Below are 20,156 nucleotides of genomic sequence, written 5' to 3'. Positions count from 1 at the left end.
GTCAGCACAGAGCCTGACGCGGGCCTCGAACCCACAAATCGTGAGATTGTGACCTGAGCCGAAGTCGGACACTTAACCAACTGAGCCACCCAGGCGCCCCATCTTTCTGATTATATTTTTAACTAATCTCTACAGCAGTGTGGGGCTCAGACTTACAACCCTGAAATCAAGAGCTGCATCTACTGACTGAGCCAGCCAGGAGTCCCACAGATGGATATATCTTTTCAGTTCTGTTATTGTTTTCTTTGGGTAGTGGAATTGCTGGATCATATAGTATTTCTATTTTTAATTTTTGAGGAACTTCCACCACTGGTGTCCACAGTGCCTGTACCAGTTTACATTCTCATCAACAGTCCATGAGGGTTCTTTTCTCTCCACATTTGTTAATTCTTTCTGGTTTTAGCCATTCTGATTGGTGTAAGGCGATACCTCATTGTGGTTTTAACTTGCATTTCCCTGATGATTAGGAATGCTGAACATCTTTTCATGTGCCTGTTGCCCATCTGTATGTATTCTTTGGAAAAATGTCTATTCAAGTCCTCTGCCTGTTTTTTAATCTGGTTATTTGTTTTGTTTTGTTTTGTTTTGTTTTTTGTTTTTGTTTTTTTTTGTGTTTTTTTGGGGGGGTGTTGTAGAACTTCTTCATATGTTTTAGATATTAATCTCTTATTGGATATATCATTTGTCAGTATCTTTTCTTATTCAGTAGGTTATCTTTTGTTTTGTTGATGGTTTCCTTTGCTGTATGAAAGCTCTTCATTTTGGTACAGTTCCAATAGTTTAATTCTGTTTTTGTTTCCCTTACCTGGAGAGACATATCCATAAATGTGTTTGCTAAGGTTGATGTCCAAGAGATTACTGCCTGTGATTTCTTTTAGGAGTTTTGTCCATCTCACATTTAGGTCTTTAATCCATTTTGAGGTTATTTTTGTGTATGGGGTAAGAAAGTGGTTCAGTTTTATTCATTCGCATGTAGCTGTCCCGTTTTCCTAGCACCATTTATTGAAGAGACTTGTCTTCTCCCCATTGTATGCTCTTGCCTCCTTTGTTGTAGATTAATTGAATATATAAGCATGGGTTTATTTCGGGGCTCTCAGTTCTGTTTCATTGGTCTGTGTGTCTTTGTGCTAGTACTATATACTGTTTTGATTACTACAGCTGTGTAATGTATCTTGGAATCTGGGATTATGATACCTCCAGCTTTGTTGTTATTTTTCAAGATTGCTTTGGCTATTCAGGGTCTTTTGTGGTCCCATACAAATTTTAGTATTATTCTGGTTTTATGAAAAATGCTGTTGGTATTTTGATAGGGATTGCATTGAGTCCGTAGATTGTTTTTGGCAGTATGGACATTTTAATGATATTAATTCTTCCAACCTGTGAGCGTGGAATAGATTTCCATTTGTGTTTGTCACTTTCACTTTCTCATCAGTGTTTTATAGTTTTCAAAGTACAGGTCTTTCACCTCCTTGGTTAAGTTTATTCTAGGTATTTTATTCTTTTTGGTAAAGTTGTAAATGGGATTGTTTTAATTTCTCTTTCTGCTACTTTGTAGAAATGGAACAGATTTCTGTATATTGATTGTGTGTCTTGCAACTTTACTGTTAATATATCAGTTCTAATAGTTTTTTGGTGGAGTCTAGGGTTTTCTATATATAGTATCATGTCATCTACAAATAATGAGTTACTCTTCTTTACCAGTGGATGCCTTTTGTATCATTTTCTTGTCTGATTGCTGCAGCTAGGACTTGTACTATGTTGAATAAAAGTGCTAGGGTGGATATCTTCATCTTGTTCCTAATCTGAAGACAGGCTCTCAGTTTTTTACCATTGAATATGATGTTAGCTGTGGGTTTTCCACATAAAGCTTTTATTATGTTGAAATATGTTCCACCTAAACCTGCTTTGTTGAGAATTTGTATCATGAATGGGTGTTGTATTTTGTCAAATGCTTTTTCTGAGATGATCATATGGTTTTTATCCTTTTTTTTTGTTAGTGTGATGTCACATTGATTTGCGAATATTGAACCACCCTTCCATACCTAAACTTTACTTGATTGTGGTGAATTGCTTTTTTAATGTTTTGTTGAATTCAGTTTGTTAATATTTTGTTGAGGATTTTTGCATCCATGTTTGTCAGAGATCATGGCCTGTAGTTGTCTTTTTCTGCAGTGTCTTTGCCTGGTTTTGGTATCAGGGTAATAATGCTGGCCTTGTAGAATGAATTTAAAAGTTTTTCTTTCTCTGCTATTTTTTTGGAATAGCTTGAGACGAATAAGTATTAGCTCTTCATGTTTGCTAGAACTTGCCTTTGAAAGTGTCTAGTCTTGTACTGTTGTTTGTTGGGAGTCTTTTGATTACTGATTCACTTTCTTTACTAGTAATTGGTCTGTTCAGGTTTTCTATTTCTTCCTGATTTTGGAAGATAATATGTTTCTAAGAATTTATCAATTTCTCCTAGATTGTCCAATTTATTGGCATGCTTCTTTGTATTTCTGTGGTGTAAGTTGTTATTTCTCCTTTATTTCTGAAATATTTATTTGAGCCTTTATCTTTTTTTCTTGATGAGTCTGGCTAAGGCTTATCAATGTTTATCTTTTCAAGGAATCAGCTCCTGGTTTCATTGATCTTTTACTTTTTAATCCTCTATTTCTGCTTTAATCTTTTCTCTTTTTTCTGTTTTAATCTTTACTGTTTCCTTCCTTCTGCTAGCTTAGGGCTTTGGTTGTTCTTTTTTCTAGCTCCTAATTTTAGTTGTAAGGTTGAATTCTTTGTAAGGTTGAATTGTTTTGAGATTTTTCTTATTTCTTGATGTAGACCTGTGTTGCTATAAATTTCTCCCTTAGAATTGCTTTACCTGTGTCCCAAAGATTGTGGACCACTGTGTTTTCATTTTCATTTGTCTTTGTGTATTTTTTTATTTCTTCTTTGGTTTCTTGGTTGACCCATTCATTGCTTAGTAGCATGTTGTTTAGCCTCCATGTATGTGTGTTCTTTCCAGATTCCTTCTTGTGATTGCTTAAAAAAAATTTTTTTTTAATGTTTGTTTATTTTTGAGAGAGAGAGAGCACAAGCCAGGTAGGGGCAGAGAGAGAGGGAGACACAGAATCCAAAGCAGACTGCAGGCTGTAAGCTGTCAGCACAGACCCGACCCGGGGCTTGAACTCTCAAACCACGAGGTCATGACCTGAGCCAATGTTGGTCACTTAACCAACTGAGTCACCCAGGTGCTCCCCTAGAAAAATTGTTTTTAATGTGTATTTATTTTTGAGAGAGAGAGAGAGAGAGAAAAAAAAAAACACAAGTGGGGGAGGGGCAGAAAGAGACACATACAGAATGTGAAGCAGTCTCCAGATTCTGAGCTGTCAGCACAGAGTCCAACACAGGGTTTGAACTCACGAACTGTGAGATCATAACCTGAGCTGAAGTCAGATGCTTAGCCAACTGAACCACCTAGGCGCCCTTTGTGATTGATTTCTAGTTTCATTCTGTTGTGGTTGGACAAGATGCTTAATATGATATCAGTCTTCTTAAATTTATTGACTTGTTTTATAGCCTAACATGATCTGTCTTGTAGAATGTTCCATGTGGACTTGAAAAGAATGTATATGTTGCTGGTTTTGGTTGGAATGTCCGTAAATATCTGTTATGTCCATCTTGCCTAATATGTCTTTCAATCACTGTTTCCTTGATTCTCTGTCTGGCTGATCTATATATTGATGTAAGTGGGGTGCCAAAGTCCCCTACTATTACTGTATTACTGTCAGTTTCTGTTTTTATGTCTTTTGATAATTGCTTTATGCATTTAGGTGCTACTCTGTTGGGTGTATAGATATTTACAATTGTTATATCCTCTTGTATTGTTCTCTTTATCATTACGTAGTGCCCTTCTTTTTCTCTTGCTACAGTCTGTTTTATTTTTTATTTTATTTCTATTTTTTGATATAGTCTGTTTTGAAGTCTCTTTTGTTTGTTATAAGGCACCTGGGCTTTTTTTTTTTTTTTTTTTTTTTTCACTCCCGTTTGCATGGTATATGTTTTTCCAGCCCTTCTTCACTTTCAGTCTGTACATGGGTTTAGGTCTGAAGTGAGTCTCTTGTAGGCAGCATATAATGGGTATTGTTTTTCTTATCCATTCAGTCATCTAGTGTCTTTTGATTGGAATTTTTTTTTCCATTTATATTTAAAGTAATTATTGATAGGTATGTACTTATTTGCTTTCCGGTTGTTTTTACAGTTTTTCTCTGTTCCTTTCTTTTTCTCTTGTTCTATTCCTTCCTGGTATGATGGTTTTCTTTAGTGTTATGCTTGGATTCCATTCTCTTTATTTTTTTGTGTATCTATTATAGGTTTTGGTTTGTGGTTACCATTATGTTCATATATAACATCTTACACATATAGCAGTTTATATTGAGTTAATGGTCACTTAAATTCAAACACATTCTAAAAGCATTAAATTTTTATTCCTCCTTCCACTTTTTAGGTATGTGATGTCATATTTACATCTTTTATTTTGTGTATGCCTTGACTGATTTTTGTGGATGTAATTGATTTTACTGTTTTTGTGTTTCGACCTCTGTGCTGCTTTTATAAATGATTAATCTACCTTTGTTACATGTTTGCTTTATCTATGGAATTTTCTCCTTTCATAATTTTCTTCTGGTTGTTGCCTTTTATTTCTAATCAAAGAGTTCTGCTTGGGATCCCTTGTAACTCTTCCTTCTGCCTCTTTCAACACCCATATTCCATGCCCGTACAAGTACCACTTTATTTTCTGACACTGTACTTTAGTTTGTGTTTCCTAGAGTTTGATATAAATGTTCCCTTTTTTTGGATGGTGTAGTGATCTAGCTTCCTTCGCTCAGTATAATTTTGAACTTGACCCATGTTGTAATTTGTATTAATAATTTGTTTCTCCTTTTTGTTGAGTAGTATTCCATTGTATGCATACACCAAAATTGTTTATCCAGTTACCTGTTTATAGGCATTTAGGTTGTTTCCAATTTGGGGCTGTTACAAGTAAAGCAACTAACAATGTTTGTATCTTTTTATTGACATATACTTTTATTTCTTTTGGGTAAATAGGTAAGATGGAATGGCTGGGAGAATATATTTAACTTCTTAAGAAACTTTCATACTGTTTTCCAAAAACGGTTTTCAAAGTGGTGGTACCATTCTACATTATCATCAGGAATATGTGAGAGTTTGATTTTTACACAAATTCATCGACACTTGATATGGCCATTCCTTTTATTTAGCCATTCAAATAGATGTGAAATGGTGTTACATTGTGGTTTTAATTTGCATTTCTTTAAGAGTGATGATGTTCAGCATCTTTTCATGTCCTTAATTTTTTTTTTCATCTGTATAGCTCAAGTTTTTTTTTGCACATTACTTTGGGAGTTCTTCATATTCTAAATACGTGTTCTTTATCAGATACGTGATTTCATTCTCTTTTTTTGGGGGGGGGGTTATCATCATTAGATTTATTTTTTTTCTTTATTTTTAAATTTACATCCAAGCTAGTTAGCATATAGTGCAACAATGACTTCAGGAGTAGATTCTAATGCCCCTTACCCGTTTAGCCCATCTCCCCTCCCACAGCCCCTCCAGTAACCCTCTGTTTGTTCTCCCTATTTAAGAGTCTCTTATGTTTTGTCCCCCTCCCTGTTTTTATATTATTTTTGCTTCCCTTCCCTTATGTTCATCTGCTCTGTATCTTAAAGTCCTCATATGAGTGAAGTTATATATTTGTCTTTCTCTGACTAATTTCGTTTAGCATAATACCCTCTAATTCCATCCACATAGTTGCAAATGGCAAGATTTCATTCTTTTTGATTGCCGAGTAATACTCCATCATGTATATATATGACATCTTCTTTGTCCATTCATCCATCGATGGACATTTGGGCTCTTTCCATACTTTGGCTGTTGTTGATAGTGCTGCTGTAAACATTGTGGTATGTATGCCCCTTTGAAACAGCATACCTGTACCCCTTGGATAAATACCTAATAGTGCAATTGTTGGGTTGTAGGGTAGTTCTATTTTTAATTTTTTGAGGAACCTCCATACTGTTTTCCAGGGTGGCTGCACCAGTTTGCATTTCCACCAGCAGTGCAAACGAAATCCTTTCTTCCACATCCTTGCCAACATCTGTTGTTGCCTGAGTTAGTGTTAGCTATTCTGACAGGTGTGAGGTATCTCATTGTGGTTTTGATTTGTATTTCCCTGATGATGAGTATATTGAGCATTTTTTCATGTGTTTGTTGGCCATTGGGATGTTTTCTTTGGAGAAGTGTCTATTAATGTCTTTTGCTGATGTCTTCACTGGATTATTTGTTTTTTGGGTGTTGGGTTTGATAAGTTCTTTTTTTTTTTTTTTTTTTTTTAATTTTTTTAACGTTTATTTATTTTTGAGACAGAGAGAGACAGAGCATGAATGGGGGAGGGTCAGAGAGAGGGAGACACAGAATCCGAAACAGGCTACAGGCTCCGAGCTGTCAGCACAGAGCCCGACGCGGGGCTTGAACTCACAAACCGTGAGATCATGACCTGAGCCGAAGTCAGCCGCTCAACCGACTGAGCCACCCAGGCGCCCCATGATAAGTTCTTTATAGATTTTGGATACTAACCCTTTATCTGATAGGTCGTTTGCAAATGTCTTCTCCCATTTTGTCAGTTGCCTGTTAGTTTTGCTGATTGTTTCCTTCCGCTGTGCAGAAACTTTTTATTTTGATGAGGTCCCAATAGTTCATTTTTGCTTTTGTTTCCCTTGCCTCCGGAGACGTGTTGAGTAAGAAGTTGCTGCGGCCAAGTTATAGAGGTTTTTGCCGGCTTTCTCCTCCAGGATTTTGATGGCTTCCTGTCTTAGGTTTAGGTCTTTCATCCATTTTGAGTTTATTTTTGTGTATGGTGTAAGAAAGTGGTTTAGGTTCATTTTTCTGCATGTTGCTGTCCAGTTTTCCCAGCACCACTTGATGAAGAGATTGTCTTTATTCCATTGGATATTCTTTCCTGCGTTGTCAAAGATTAGTTGGCCACAGGTTGGTGGGTCCATTTCTGGGTTCTCTATTCTGTTCCATTGATTTGAGTGTTTTTGTGCCAATACCGTACTGTCTTGATGATTACAGCCTTGTAATACAACTTGAAGTCCGGGATTGTGATGCCTCCTGCTTTGGTTTTCTTTTTCAAGATTGCTTTGGCTATTCGGAGTCTTTTCTGGTTCCATACAAATTTTAGGATTGTTTCTTCTAGCTCTCTGAAGAATGCTGGTGTTATTTTGATAGGGATTGCATTGAATACGTAGATTGCTTTGGGTGGTATTGACATTTTAACAATATTTGTTTTTCCTATCTAGGAGCATGGAATATTTTTCCTTTTTTTGTGTGTGTCTTTTTCAACTTCTTTCATAAGCTTTCTATAGTTTTCGGTGTATAGATTTTTCACCTCTTTGGTTAGAGTTATTCCTGGGTATTCTATGGTTTTTGGTGCAATTGTAAATGGGATCAATGCCTTGATTTCTCTTTCTGTTGCCACATTATTGGTGTATAGGAATGCAACTGATTTCTGTGCATTGATTTTATATCCTGCAACATTGCTGAATTCATGGATTAGTTCTAGCAGTTTTTGGGTGGAATCTTTTAGGTTTTCCATATAGAATATCATGTCATCTGCGAAGAGTGAAAATTTGACCTCCTCCTGGCTGATTTGGATGCCTTTTATGTCTTTGTGTTGTCTGATTGCTGAGGCTAGGACTTCCAATACTATGTTGAAAAACAGTGGTGAGACTGGACATCCCTGTCTTGTTCATGACCTTAGGGGGAAAGCTCTCAGTTTTTCCCCATTGAGGATGATATTAGCATTGGCTCGTTCATATATGGCTTATATAATCTCAAGGTATGATCCTTCTATCCCTACTTTCTTGAGGGTTTTTTATCTAGAAAGGATACTGTATTTTGTCAGATGCTTTCTCTGCATCTATTGAGAGGATCATGTGGTTCTTGTCTTTTCTTTTATTGATATGATGTATCACATTGATTGTTTTGCGGATATGGAACCAGCCCTGCATCTTAGGTATAAATCCCACTTAGTCGTGGTGAATAATTTTTTTAAATGTATTGTTGGATCTGGTTGGCTAGTATCTTGTTGAGGATTTTTGCATCATCAAGGAAATTGGTCTATAGTTCTCCTTTTTAGTGGGGTCTTTGGTTTTGGAATCAAGGTAATGCTGGCTTCATAGAATGAGTTTGGAAGTTTTCCTTCCATTTTCATTTTTTGGAACAATGGAATTCCTCTGGAAAGCCATCTGGCCCTGGACTCTTGTTTTTTAGGAGATTTTTCGTTACTAATTCTATATCTTTACTGGTTATGGGTCTGTTCAAATTTTCTCTTTCTTCTTGTTTCAATTTTGGTAGTTTATATGTTTCTAGAAATTTGTCCATTTCTTCCAGATTTCCCATTTTATTGGTGTAAAATTGCTTGTAATATTCTTATTATTGGTATTTCTGCTGTGTTGGTTGTGATCTCCTCTTTCATTCTTGATTTTATTTGGGTCCTTTCCTTTATCTTTTTGATCAGACTGGCTGGGGTTTTATCAGTTTTGTTAATTCTTTCAAAAAACCAGCTTCTGGTTTCATTCTGTTTTTTTTTTTTTTTTTTTTTTTTTTGGTTTTTTTGGTTTTGATAGCATTGATTTCTGCTCTGATCTTTATTATTTCCTGTGTTCTGGTTTTGGGTTTTATTTGCTGTTACTTTTCCAGCTCTTTAAGGTCGTGATTTCATTCTCTTAAGTGAGAATGAAATTTTGCTCTTCGGAAGAGTGAAAGTTTTTAATTTTGATGTAATCCCAGTCCATCAATTTATTAATGAACTGTGCTTTTTTTTCCCCCATCAGAGTTTTATAATTTTAGGTTTTGGATTTAGGGTTGTGATCCATTTTGACTTCACATTTTGTATATGATGCAAACTTTAGATCAGAGTTCTCCCTTTCCTGCAACTCCCCCCCCCACCCCCCTTTCTAGGTGCTGGCAGTGGAATATACATTTATATTCATTCGTTTCAGCACTATGTGATCAAAAGACTCTTGAATTAACTTTGAACCCTTATTGAAAATGTGTTGTCTATGTATGTATGTGGGCCCTTGCCTGATTTATTGATCTAGTTATCTGTCATCATGCCAGTAGCTTCCTGTGTTCATTCCTATAGCTTTATAATAAGCCTTGAAATTAGGTTGTGTTACTGTTCCATATCTGTTCTTTTTAAAAAGTTACATAGACTATTGTAGTTCCTTTGTTTGTCTGTATGAATTTTTAAAATCAATTTGTCACTTTCGAGTAAGAAACCTCAGTTCTTTATTAGAATCATAGTGTATCTGGAAGCTTGAAATCAACCACAGGAAAAAGTCTGGAAAACCTCCAAAAGCATGGAGGTTAAAGAACACCCTACTAAAGAATGAATGGGTCAGCCAGGCAATTAGAGAAGAAATGAAAAAATACATGGAAACAAATGAAAATGAAAATACAACAATCCAAACGCTTTGGGATGCAGCGAAGGCAGTCCTGAGAGGAAAATACATTGCAATCCAGGCCTATCTCAAGAAACAAGAAAAATCCCAAATACAAAATCTAACAGCACACCTAAAGGAAATAGAAGCAGAACAGCAAAGACACCCCAAACCCAGCAGAAGAAGAGAAATAATAAGATCAGAGCAGAAATAAACAATATAGAATCTAAAAAAACTGTAGAGCAGATCAATGAAACCAAGAGTTGGTTTTTTGAAAAAATAAACAAAATTGATAAACCTCTAGCCAGGCTTCTCAAAAAGAAAAGGGAGAAGACCCAAATAGATAAAATCATGAATGAACATGGAATTATTACAACCAATCCCTCAGAGATACAAGCAATTATCAGGGAATACTATGAAAAATTATATGCCAACAAACTGGACAACCTGGAAGAAATGGACAAATTCCTAAACACCCACACGCTTCCAAAACTCAATCAGGAGGAAATAGGAAGCTTGAACAGACCCATAGCCAGTGAAGAAATTGAATCAGTCATCAAAAATCTCCCAACAAATAAGAGTCCAGGACCAGATGGCTTCCCAGGGGAGTTCTACCAGACATTTAAAGCAGAGATAATACCTATCCTTCTCAAGCTTTCCAAAAAATAGAAAGGGAAGGAAAACTTCCAGACTCATTCTATGAAGCCAGCATTACTTTGATTCCTAAACCAGACAGAGACCCAGTAAAAAAAGAGAACTATAGGCCAATATCCCTGAAGAATATGGATGCAGAAATTCTCAATAAGATACTAGCAAATCAAATTCAACAGCATATAAAAAGAATTATTCACCATGATCAAGTGGGATTCATTCCTGGGCTGCAGGGCTGGTTCAACATTCGCAAATCAATCAATGTGATACATCACATTAATAAAAGAAAAGATAAGAACCATATGATCCTGTCAATCGATGCAGAAAAGGCCTTTGACAAAATTCAGCAACGTTTCTTAATAAAAACCCTCGAGAAAGTCGGGATAGAAGGAACATATTTAAGATCATAAAAGCCATTTATGAAAATCCCACAGCTAACATCATCCTCAATGGGGAAAAACTGAGAGCTTTTCCCCTGAGATCAGGAACACGACAGGGATGTCCACTCTCACCGCTGTTGTTTAACATAGTGTTGGAAGTGCTAGCATCAGCAATCAGACAACAAAAGGAAATCAAAGGCATCAAAATTGGCAAAGATGAAGTTAAGCTTTCACTTTTTGCAGATGACATGATACTTTACATGGAAAATCTGACAGACTCCACCAGAAGTCTGCTAGAACTGATACATGAATTTAGCAAAGTTGCAGGATACAAAATCAATGTCCAGAAATCAGTTTCATTCTTATACACTAATAATGAAGCAACAGAAAGAAAGAAAATAAAGAAAACAGAAAGAAAAATAAAGAAACTGATTCCATTCACAATTGCATCAAGAAGCATAAAATACCTAGGAATAAATCTAACCAAAGATGTAAAAGATCTGTATGCTGAAAACTATAGAAAGCTTATGAAGGAAATTGAAGAAGACATAAAGAAATGGAAAAACATTCCGTGCTCATGGATTGGAAGAATAAATATTGTCAAAATGTCAATACTACCCAAAGCTATCTATACATTCAATGCAATCCCAATCAAAATTGCACCAGCATTCTTCTTGAAGCTAGAACAAGCAATCCTAAAATTCATATGGAACCACAAAAGGCCCTGAATAGCCAAAGTAATTTTGAAGAAGAAGACCAAAGCAGGAGGCATCACAATCCCAGACTTTAGCCTCTACTACAAAGCTGTAATCCTCAAGACAGCATGGTATTGGCACAAAAACAGACACATAGACCAATGGAATAGAATAGAAACCCCAGAACTAGACCCACAAACGTATGGCCAACTAATCTTTGACAAAGCAGGAAAGAGCATCCAATGGAAAAAAGACAGTCTCTTTAACAAATGGTGCTGGGAGAACTGGACAGCAACATGCAGAAGGTTGAAACTAGACCACTTTCTCACACCATTCACAAAAATAAACTCAAAATGGATAAAGGACCTGAATGTGAGACAGGAAACCATCAAAACCCTAGAGGAGAAAGCAGGAAAAGACCTCTCTGACCTCAGCCGTAGCAATTTCTTACTTGACACATCCCCAAAGGCAAGGGAATTAAAAGCAAAAATGAACTACTGGGACCTTATGAAGATAAAAAGCTTCTGCACAGCAAACAACCAACAAAACTAAAAGGCAACCAACAGAATGGGAAAAGATATTTGCAAATGACATATCAGACAAAGGGCTAGTATCCAAAATCTATAAAGAGCTCACCAAACTCCATACCCGAAAAACAAATAACCCAGTGAAGAAATGGGCAGAAAACATGAATAGACACTTCTCTAAAGAAGACATCTGGATGGCCAACAGGCACATGAAAAGATGCTCAACGTCGCTCCTCATCAGGGAAATACGAATCAAAACCACACTCAGATAGCACCTCACGCCAGTCAGAGTGGCCAAAATGAACAAATCAGGAGACTATAGATGCTGGAGAGGATGTGGAGAAATGGGAACCCTCTTGCACTGTTGGTGGGAATGCAAATTGGTGCAGCCACTCTGGAAAACAGTGTGGAGGTTCCTCAAAAAATTAAAAATAGACCTACCCTATGACCCAGCAATAGCACTGCTAGGAATTTACCCAAGGGATACAGGAATACTGATGCATAGGGGCACTTGTACCCCAGCGTTTATAGCAGCACTCTCAACAATAGCCAAATTATGGAAAGAGCCTAAATGTCCATCAACTGATGAATGGATAAAGAAATTGTGGTTTATATACACAATGGAGTACTACGTGGCAATGAGAAAGAATGAAATATGGCCCTTTGTAGCAACGTGGATGGAACTGGAGAGTGTGATGCTAAGTGAAATAAGCCATACAGAGAAAGATAGATACCATATGGTTTCATTCTTATGTGGATCCTGAGAAACTTAACAGAAACCCATGGGGGAGGGGCAGGAAAAAAAAAAAAAAAAGAGGTTTGAGTGGGAGAGAGCCAAAGCATAAGAGACTCTTAAAAACTGAGAACAAACTGAGGGTTGAGGGGGGGTGGGAGGGAGGGGAGGGTGGGTGAGGGGTATTGAGGAGGGCACCTTATGGGATGAGCACTGGGTGTTGTATGGAAACCAATTTGACAATAAACTTCATATATTGAAAAAAAAAAAGATCTGTAGATCAACTTGTGGGGAGAATTGCTATCTTAACAATATTGAATTATTTGACTTGTGACCATGGTAAATTTTTCCATTTATTTAGGTCTTTTTAAATTACTCCCAGCAATGTTTTTGTAGTTTTTGGCATCTTTGGTCAGATTTATCCTTATATATTTCAAGTTTTTAATTCTATTGTAAATAGTGTTGTTTTAAAATTTCAATTTCTGGTTATTTTGTTGCTAGTATAGAGACCGTTGAACAACATGGATCTAAACTGTGTGGGACTACTTACACGTGGATATTTGTTTTTCTCAATAAGTATACATACAGTGCTGTAAATGTATTTCCTGTTCCTTATGATTTTCTTAACGTTTTCTTTAGCTTACTTTATTATAATATACATATAACATACAAAATATGTTTTAATCAACTGTTTATAGGTAAGGCTTTTGGTGAACAGTAGGCTATTAAATTTTGGGGGAGTCAGAAGTTGTACGCAGATTTTCATTTGTGCATGGGTTGGTTCCCTGTGTAACCTTGTTAATAAACTCATTAGTTCTAGTAACTTTTTGTACTAGACTCTACAGTTGATGATTATATTGTCTGCATATAAGGTTGGTTTTACTTCTTTTCCAATCTGTGTGCCTTCAATGTCTTTTTCTTGACATATTTCTCTGGCTAGAATCTTTCGTACATTGGTGAATAAAAGTGGTGAGAGTGGACATCTTTGTATAAGTATGATGTTGGTTGTAGGTTTTCCATAAATATCTTTTGTCCAGTTCATGAAATTCTGTTGTATTCCTACTTTTGCTGAGAGGTGGGTTTTTCTTTTTCTTTCCCTAATCAGGAATGGGTTTTGTATTTTGCCAAATGTATTTTGTATGTTTAGTGAGATACAGATTTTTCTTCATTAATTTGTTAATATGGTGAATTATATTGATTGAGGAAAGAGTCTTTTATTGAAGTATAATTGACATAGCAATTGATTTTGAGTATTCAAACAATCATGCATTTTTAGGATGAATCTCATTAGATCATGATGTGACATTTGTATATATTGCTCTATTTGGCTTATTAAAATTTTGTTGAAAATATGCATATTCTGAGGGATGTCAGTTTTTAGTTTTCTTGTAAGGCTTTGTCTGGTTTTGGTACCTAGGTAATGCTGACCTCATAGAATGAATTAGGACATATGTTTTCTTCAGTTTTCTGGAGGAGTTTATGTAGGTATTAGTGTTATATCTCTCAAGTGCTTGGCGAAGTTCGTCAGTGAAGCCATCTGGGCCTGGAGTTTTCTTAGAGGGAAAGTTCTTAACTGCAAATTCAATTTCTGTAATAGAAATAGAGCTATGCACCTTATCTGTTTCTTCTGGAGTGAGTTTTGGTAGTTTGGAATTTGAGCAGTTTTTCAAAGTTGATGAATTTATTTGCATAAAGTTATTTATAATATTCTTCTATTACTTTTTAAATATAGGTGATCTTTGTAGAATGTCAATTTTCTCATTTCTGATACTCGAAATTTGTATCTTATTTTTTTCCCAGTCTGGCTAAAGGTTTATAAATTTGTTCCCCCCCCCCCCCAAAGAAATTAGGTTTTGTTTCCATTGATTTTACCCATTCTTTTTCTGTGTTCTATTAATTCTGCTTTGTACTCTGAGCTTTATTACTGATTTTTATACTTTGGGTTTGATTTAGTCTTTGTTTAGTTTCTTTTTCTTGTTTTAAATGCTTGTTTATTTACTATTTTTGAGGGGTGGGGGTGGAGCACAAACAGAGGTGGGCCAGAGAGAGAGAGGGAGACACAGAATCTGAAGCAGGTCCAGGTCTGGGCTGTCAGCACAGAGCCTGACAGGGGGTTCGAAACCACAGACCATGAAATCATGACCTGAGCCGTAACTGGATGCTTAACCAACTGAGCCACCCAGGCACCCCTAGTTTTGTTGAGTTTCTTAAGGTGAAACTGAGGTGGTTTTTTTTTTTTTTTTAGAACTTTCTTTTTTTTTTTTTCTAATGTAGACGTGTAATGCTATAATTTGCTCCCTAACCATTGCTATAATGTCGTGCCATTCTACAAATTTTGATTATGTTGGGGTTTTTTTACTTGAACATTTTCCATTTTCCCTTTTGCTTCTTTGCCCCATGGGTTATTTAAAAGATGTTATGTAATTTCCAAATATTTGGGAAATTTCCATATATCGTTCTGTTACTAAATTTTAATCTAATTCCATTGTAATCAGAGGACATATTGTATGAGTTTAAATTCTTTTAAATTTATCGAGACTTGTTTTGGTGCCCAGAATATAGTCTGTCTTGGTAAATGTTTTGTGTGGATGTGAAACACATGAAGTTTTTGCTCTTACTGGGTTAAATGTTCTATAAATGTCATTTAGGTCAAGGCAGTTATTAGTGTTCAAATTGTATTCATCTTTCTGATTTTCTGCCTACTTGCTCCATTAAGTATTAGAAGGAGAGTATTGAAATCTCTGGTCATAATTGTGGAGTTCTTGTAATTTTATATTTGTAGTTTTTGCTTCATGTATCTTGAAGCTCTGTTATGAGGCAGAAGGACTTTTGGGACATGCTTTTATTTGTTTTATTTTTTATTTAATTTTTTGAGAGAGCATGAGTGGGGGAGAGGGGCAGAGGGAAGGAGAGAATCCCAAGCAGCCTGTATGACCAGCATGGAGTCCAATGCAGAGGAGCTTGATCCCATAGACCTGGGATCATGACCTGAGCTGAAATCAAGATTTGGAAGCTCAACTAACTGAGCCACTCAGGCACCCCTGGGATGTGCTTTTAATGAATATGTTCCTTTATTCTTATGAAATGCCTTGGTCATGTTCTTTGTTCTGTGGTCTGCTTTGTCTGATATTAACATAGCTACTTTTGCTTACTCTTGATTAGTGTTTACAATGTTTTATCTTTCATTATCCATTAATATTGTACCTCTTTGTAGCTTTATATTTAAAGTGTGTTTCATGTAGGCAGCATATAGATGGGTCTGACTTATGTATCCAGTGTAATGATAATCTTTTGTGGGTTGGGCCACTTACATTTAATGTAATGATAGATATGATTAAGGTTAAGTCTGTCATCTTGCTGTTTATTTTCTATTTGTCCCATTTGTTCTTGTGTCCCCATCCTCCCCCTTTTTCCTTTGCCTGTTTTAGATTAATTGTATTTTTTTTTTTTTTACAGTTTTGTTTCCTCTTTTGTTGGCTTATTAGCTGTAATTCTTTATTTCTCTACTTTAGTGGTTGCTTTAGGGCTTATAATACACATCTTTATTAGCCTATCTACAAATGATATTACAGAACACAAGAAATGGTTTAAGAGCCACAGTAGTGTACTTCTGTGTCTCTCCTCCCAAACTATGCTATTATAGTTATATGTGTATGCTATAAACCACATGCTGTATTACAATTATTGTTTAATCCTTTAAAGAGATTTAAACAATTAAAAAAGTCTATATCTTCCCAGGCAGTTATTATTTCCAGTGTTCTTCATTCCTTTGTGTAGATTCATATTTTCATCTAGCATTACTTTTTCTTCTAACAGGCTTCCTGTAACTCTTCTTAATAATGCAGGTCTGCTCATGATGAATTCATTCATCTTTGTGTGTTTGCCTGAAAATTCATTCCCCCCCTTTATTTTTTATTCATTTATTTACTTATTAAAGTGTATTTATTTTGAGAGAAACAGAGACTGTGTGAACAGGGAAGGGGCAGAGAGAGGCAGGGAGAATCCCAAGCAGTCTCTGTACTGTCAGAGTGAGCCCAATGTGGGGCTCGATTTCATGAACCTTGAGGTCATGCCCTGAGCCGAAATCAAGAAGATGCTTAACCAACTGAGCCACCCAGGTGCCCCTGGAAACTTGAAGACCGTAATTTGGAGCAGTTATCTCCTTTGTTTTTGATCTTTCAGGGATCACTCTTTCTTTGCTGATATCCTGTGTCTTGCAAACCATTGTTTTATATATTTTATCCATTTCAGTTATTTTTCCAGATAGGAAAGTAAATGCAGTCCTTGTTATTTTGTCTTGGCTAGAAATAGACGTCAGTCACATATCTCCAACTCTTTTAAATGCAGCATGAAGCAGACTTATCCCCTCTGAACTTGCTTGTCCTCATTTTCTTTTACACATGTTAATTATTTTTGCCCTTGGAGTGCTTTTCTGATCTAAAATTATTTAATTAAATAAAGTAGGACATCATTAGTCTTCCATGACATCTGGTTTTGAAGATCTGATTCAGAGTACATTCCACTTGGGAATGAAAAGAAAGAATGGAAGTGTATTATGACAACTTTTGTATTTATTTAAAATCTATACAGTTTAGAAGCAAAGCCAGTATTTTAGCAGAATGCTTAGTAGTATTTAATGTTTCAGTTACAGGGATGTCTGGTGGAAATGTTTTTTCAATTAATCAGTCTGCTTGGCCCTTGCTCAAACTGAAATTTGTCCTGCATTTGCCTTAGTTGTAGTTGTTGTATATACCATATCCATTAGATTATCAGTTTGATTCATATTTTGAAAATGTGCTTCTTGACACATTTAAACTTAACTGCTAGAATAATTTGAGGAGTTAATTTTTTCAATATATAATCCTTCCGTTATTTTAGATTGCTTTCTTTTTCCTATTTTAGGACATAAACCAGAAAGTCCATTGTTTCTACTCTAAGGTTTTTACCATGAATGCAGTAGAATATTTTCTATTCGAAGAAAAAATACGTTTCAAAGATGCAATCCTACTCTGATCTCTTTCACTGAAAGAAGGTGGTAGTACAATTTTTTATTTTTTCTATAGGTTTATGAAAGACAACTGACAAAGGGTGATAGGTTGTCTTTATTTTCCTACAAGTAACTCTTAGGGTAAATGCAAAAATTGGCCTTATCTTTTATCTTTGTAGTCTGTTACAATGAGGTGATGACTGATTTTCATAATGAAAGAAACCACTAAAATAACAAAGAATTATAGGTAATAGGCCAACAGAGGAGATGACCCTGAAGCACTATGGAATTTAAAATGAAATCAAGAAGATTAAGTTTTAATTATTGTGGTTTCAGTGATGGAGTGCAGGGTAATATTATGGAGGGGGCCCTGGAATGAATCAAAAGGCTTGAGTTACAGTGTTATTAGCATATCTACTAAATATCTCGTGACTGAGCAGTCTCATAAGTGAACTTTAATATCTTCATCGGTCCTAACTAAACTAGTATTTAATGTGTGATTCTTTTGTGCAGGTACATTGCTGGTAGCTTGCTTATACTTCTTTTAATCCTTATATTAAGCCTACAGAGTAAATCGAACCTGTATTTTACACATGAGGAAGCTAAGGTTTCAAAATGTTAAGTAATATTCAACAACGTTGAGCAATTAAGTATTCAAGTACAAATCGATTCTAAGTCTGTATTTCTCTAAAGCTGTGAAGTTTCTTCTATTTTTATTTATAACAAACTGTAGTATTTTTAAACCATGAACCATGATATATGCTAAGATGGTAAATTTCCAGTATATTAATTAGGTCTGGCTCTGTTCTGTCAGTTTTCCTACCTGCAATGTATTTTGATTATTAAAATTTTATTTGCCAGCACCTTGGTTCACCAGTGTTTAACTTTATAGTGATGTCTTATTCTTCTGAGATCTTAAAGCATTTATTATCTGTAACTTGTTTATTAAATATTTGAGGTATATTTAGCCATTTTACATGTGAAATTTGAGATAACTCTTGTTTAAATTTCTACATGTTCATGTATTACTGCTACACTTAAATCATAAGTTCCTTGAGGGTGCTTCTTTATAGCATTGTGCACATAGTACATACAAGTTTATAAATAATTTTGTTACTGAATTCTGTCAACCACATTAATCATCATTCTCAGTTATTCACTTCTCATGAGCAGATTTACCTAAGATGTTTTAAAATTTTCATTCTGTGACTTTACACAGCATAGTAAAGTTTTTAGAGAAATGATTTTGAAAAATTATGAAGAGTTAGTCAAAATCAAAATTAGCTGATTAAAGTTAGCATGTAGACGTATTTTATTTGGCTAGGAAACCAATTACTTTGTCCCATACCTCATTTTTTTGAGTTCCAGAAGCTGGTGTTCTTGCTCCACCTCCCCATCTCCCAAATCAAAGAGAGCAAAGTATTTGAACAATATTTAGGAGATGTCGGTGGTGTCGACTACTATTACTACTATACTAACTCAAAAGTTAATGAACATTTCTGGGCTTTAGTTTTGTCATTCTTAAAAAAACTGAATTGGATTATATGATCTTTAAAGATACAATGTTTCAGAATTTATAAAACCTACAAGTTTAAGGTAAATTGCATTTCAGAATTGTAAAGTAGCATTTGATTCTTACACTTCAAAATAGTAGTAGTTTTATGTTAATTGCTTTTTTCTTTAAAAGCATTTGTAATGTTACGTTCTACTTTTATGGTTAATTTTGTTTTCTGACTTATTAGTACTCCCGCACGTGTTGCTAAAGGAGTTGTTGACCACACCAAAATGAGTCTACATGGTGCTAGTGGGGGACATGAACGATCAAGAGATAGAAGAAGGTCAAGTGACAGATCGCGAGATTCATCTCATGAAAGAACGGAATCTCAGCTCACTCCTTGCATTAGAAATGTTACTTCTCCAACACGACAGCACCATGTTGGTATGTAAAATTCACTAACCTTCCTGACGTTTTTATAAGCATGCAGTTACCTTGTTAAAGCAGTAATGACAGTGAATTGTGCGTAGTACTTCAAGGTAAAATTAACTTCTATTCAGTTGCTTCTATTTAATTTTTTTTTTTTTTCAACGTTTTTTATTTATTTTTGGGACAGAGAGAGACAGAGCATGAACGGGGGAGGGGCAGAGAGAGAGGGAGACACAGAATCGGAAACAGGCTCCAGGCTCCGAGCCATCAGCCCAGAGCCTGACGTGGGGCTCGAACTCACGGACCGCGAGATCGTGACCTGGCTGAAGTCGGACGCCCAACCGACTGCGCCACCCAGGCGCCCCCAGTTGCTTCTATTTAAACTTAGCTTCTTGCTATGAAAAGATCAGTTTATTAAATGAGACTTAAAAATGAATTTTTTTTTTAAAGAATCTAGGACAGTCTTCTAAAAGAAGTGATTTTAAAAAGGCTTTAAAACTGTGATAAGTAGATTTTTAAAATCTTTCAAATTGATTTTTATCTTATGAGATACATGGCAGTGGTTTATTTTTTAAAATTGTAGTAAACTGGGGCGCCTGGGTGGCGCTGTCGGTTAAGCGTCCGACTTCAGCCGGGTCACGATCTCGTGGTCCGTGAGTTCGAGCCCCGCGTCGGGCTCTGGGCTAATGGCTCAGAGCCTGGAGCCTGTTTCCGATTCTGTGTCTCCCTCTCTCTCTGCCCCTCCCCCGTTCATGC

At 35.8% G+C, this 20,156-nt stretch overlaps 1 protein-coding gene and 1 long non-coding RNA gene across 8 annotated transcripts in view; both read left to right on the top strand.

Moving 5' to 3' along the window:
* BTBD10 (BTB domain containing 10) overlaps nt 1-20,156 on the top strand; it is an 87,496-nt gene that overhangs the window by 43,693 nt on the left and 23,647 nt on the right. For all 7 annotated transcript variants that reach the window (XM_058688304.1, XM_058688303.1, XM_058688307.1 and 4 more), the window contains one exon: nt 19,219-19,415. In XM_058688304.1, the coding sequence (XP_058544287.1) occupies nt 19,219-19,415 (197 nt within the window). The remainder of the gene's footprint in view (nt 1-19,218; nt 19,416-20,156) is intronic.
* Nucleotides 4,042-12,201, top strand: LOC131487508 (uncharacterized). The gene is made up of 2 exons (XR_009249791.1): nt 4,042-6,350; nt 6,594-12,201. It is a non-coding gene; the product is annotated as an uncharacterized LOC131487508 (long non-coding RNA).

Source organism: Neofelis nebulosa, chromosome 10, assembly GCF_028018385.1.
Source record: "Neofelis nebulosa isolate mNeoNeb1 chromosome 10, mNeoNeb1.pri, whole genome shotgun sequence".
NCBI classification, from domain to species: Eukaryota; Metazoa; Chordata; class Mammalia; order Carnivora; family Felidae; genus Neofelis; species Neofelis nebulosa.
Note: the sequence above shows the minus strand (reverse complement) of the source record. Positions and strands in the feature narration are given on the sequence as shown.